The sequence below is a fragment of the Aphanomyces astaci genome, assembly GCF_000520075.1.
Source record: "Aphanomyces astaci strain APO3 unplaced genomic scaffold supercont1.519, whole genome shotgun sequence".
Classification (NCBI taxonomy): domain Eukaryota; phylum Oomycota; class Saprolegniomycetes; order Saprolegniales; family Verrucalvaceae; genus Aphanomyces; species Aphanomyces astaci.
Genome location: NW_009798782.1, coordinates 1 through 2,713, shown reverse-complemented (window position 1 = coordinate 2,713; position 2,713 = coordinate 1). Strand labels below are relative to the sequence as shown.

The following is a 2,713-nucleotide window of genomic DNA, read 5'->3' as shown; positions in this document are numbered from 1 at the left end:
AGATCTGTCGATTATACGTCTCAATTTGCTGCAATTTTGAGTAATGAATATGAAATAGAAGTCAGAAAATTTTGTGAAAAGTTGGTAGTTTATAGATGACGTGCACCACATCTGATTTGTAGTAGAATTATTTATATACAACGGTTTAGATCGAATAGGTACTGTACCTTTATAGACGGATAAAAATTGCACCACAGTAGTATAGTAATACCGTTAGCCTTAGAAGAAGAAAACGATGAACACACGAGGAGACTGTGCCCAAAGCGTAAAGCGTATAGGCCCTGTTCGGGCAACTTCACTAAGCGGTATGCAATTCTGACTGTACTCAGGTACTGTACTACAGTATGTGTGCTTATTTCGTTCACTGTCAATCGAGCACAAATAGAGCCGAGATATCTGATTGGCTAATTAATATCCCCTTCACCCTTTCTGGTAGAAAATCGAAAATGGATTGTATTAATACTACGTAGAAGCTAATCAGCGACAATAAATTTCGGATTGACCAATGGAAGAGATCGGTGCCCGATTCGGTCAGCGAGATTCGATTGAACAGGGTTCTCAAATACTACTCCGGAGTACTTGCTGTGATTTAAACTGCAAAGGTTGTGATTACGACGATTTTGTTGTGCCAAAACCACCTCTTGATTTACATCACTTGGAAGCATTCATCGAGTTTATAAATCTATTCCCACAAAACACACTTCTTGGTCGGGTTCATGGGCGAGTCCACAGGACAGTTGAACGCCTTGGCAAAATCGACCGAGTTTTGAACTGACCCGATGAAGCGGTAGCGACCAGGGGGGTGTTCGCGGGTGAGCAGATACTGGAGGTACTCGTCGCTGTTCTTTGCGCACTGCAATTGGGCGTGCGAGATCCAAAACATCTTTTTGCCTGTTTCCTTGGTGTATTTGGTGGCTTCGGCCTCAGCGTGCACGTAGTCCCGGTACGCCCGGTACGCAGTGTTGAGGCCCCCATTGTCGGCGATAGTTTCCCGCAGTGTCAATTTGCCGTCCAACTTGCCGAGAAAATCACCCGTGAGCTCGCTCTTGACGTCCATGGACCCATACTGCTCGATGAAGCACTTGGCTTTTTCGTCGAACGTTTTCGTCACGTTAGCAGTCCACAACAGATTAATTTTGCCGTCGCTGTCGATGTCGAAGCCGTGGGTGATTTCGTGGCCGATGGTACTGCCAATGGCGGCATAGTTCACGGACGGGTCCGCCTTGGCATAGTAGAACGGGGGCTGCCAGATGGCGGCGGGAAACAAGAGCGTGTTTGTCGCCTCATGGTACCCCGCATTCGCGTCATACGCAGGTGTATCCACCCAAATCTGCTTGTCCACGGCAGTGTCGATCTGAGCTAGTTTGAACGCAGTGTCGAACGCAGACACCTTGTTCAGGTTGGCAATGTAAGCCTTGGGGTCAAACGTCAAGGTGGGGTACGTCTTGGGGTTCTTAGGCCCCCCCAAGAGTTGGGCGAGCTTGGACATCTTGGTCGTGCAGTTGGCCCGAGTTGTGTCATCGAGCCACCCCGCACTTTCCAGTTCGGTCTTGAAGGCCGCTTTCAGCTTCAGCACGAGCGAGTCGGCGAACGCGGCAGTATCGGTTGTCCACACTTCCTTGAGATAGTACGAGCCCAGTAGTTCGCCCATGGATGTCTGCACCTGAGTGCGGCAGATCATGGCCCGCGACGGGGGTACTTTGAGGCCATTTTTAATCTTAAAGAAGTTCGAGTGTGCTTCCACAAACGGTGTTGACAGGAACGGCGCGTTGAAGTCGAGCACTTTGTACTCGATAATGGTCTTGAGGCTGTCGACGGTCAAGACGGGAGAAGCCCTTCTATGCCATCTAAATAACGGATGTTCCTCAAAACGACTGTGGTCGTGTTGGACCCTTCGCCGACGTCGAACCCAAACGCTTGCAATTGGAGACCTACCCCCAATGGATACGACGCGTTGGCGGCGCTGAGCGACAACTGGATGTTGTCGGACGTCACGGCCGATTGGAGCCTGCGATTGGACAGAACTACCCCGGCAAAGAGGCGTTCAAAATCAATCACGACATCAATGGCCGCCTCCACCTCCGCGTGGCCGGCCAGCGTGAAGATCGTGGCAAGGTATTTACGGTACGGCTTTTCAACATCGGCCCACAATGGTTCGTGGAAATATTCTCGGCCAAACGGCGATCCCGGGTGTTCGGCACTCAAGATGTTGCGGGTGACGTCGGCGTCGTCGGGCCAGATCGACAACTTCACGAACAGATTCACGCCGGTGGCGTTGGAGATGGCCGCGCCGCGAAAGATAGCTTCGACGGTAGAGTTGGCGCTGCGGATCGCCTTGAGGTGGGCTTCGATGGGAGCCAAGCCCAAGGTGTCTATTGTGTCAGTGTTCATACATGAGTCATAGAACTCGGCGAGTTTAGGCAGCTTGGCGTTAAACAACTTTTCGATCACCTTGTCCGCCGCAGCGGCAATCACGGTGAACATATTGATTGTGGCTTTGCTATGGAGGGTGGTCTTATTGTACCACGTCCCGCATGAATACGAAATGAAGTCGGTGCACGGATCCACGGTTTGATCCATGAGACTGGTAATATCTGTCGGAAACTCGGAGATGGTGCCGAAAGCAGACGCGACACCGTGGATTGCCGGTTGAGCGAGGGGAAGTCATCTACAAGGAGAACGCGATCTTGGCTGTATACCATGGCATACCACG

At 51.0% G+C, this 2,713-nt stretch overlaps 2 protein-coding genes across 2 annotated transcripts; one reads left to right on the top strand and one right to left on the bottom strand.

Moving 5' to 3' along the window:
* Positions 1-596: 596 nt before the first annotated feature.
* H257_19362 (hypothetical protein) lies at positions 597-2,547 on the top strand. Its single transcript, XM_009848508.1, has one exon. The coding sequence runs from the start codon at positions 1,859-1,861 to the stop codon at positions 2,402-2,404; it is 546 nt and encodes a 181-aa protein (XP_009846810.1). The 5' UTR covers positions 597-1,858; the 3' UTR covers positions 2,405-2,547.
* H257_19361 (hypothetical protein) lies at positions 626-2,713 on the bottom strand. Its single transcript, XM_009848507.1, has one exon. It carries the CDS (start codon positions 1,679-1,681, stop codon positions 683-685), a length of 999 nt encoding a protein of 332 aa, XP_009846809.1. The 5' UTR covers positions 1,682-2,713; the 3' UTR covers positions 626-682.

Bases quoted from the DNA above. Each gene is read 5' to 3' on its own strand.
- H257_19361 (XM_009848507.1), bottom strand. From the start codon at position 1,681: ATGATCTGCCGCACTCAGGTGCAGACATCCATGGGCGAACTACTGGGC.
- H257_19362 (XM_009848508.1), top strand. From the start codon at position 1,859: ATGTTCCTCAAAACGACTGTGGTCGTGTTGGACCCTTCGCCGACGTCG.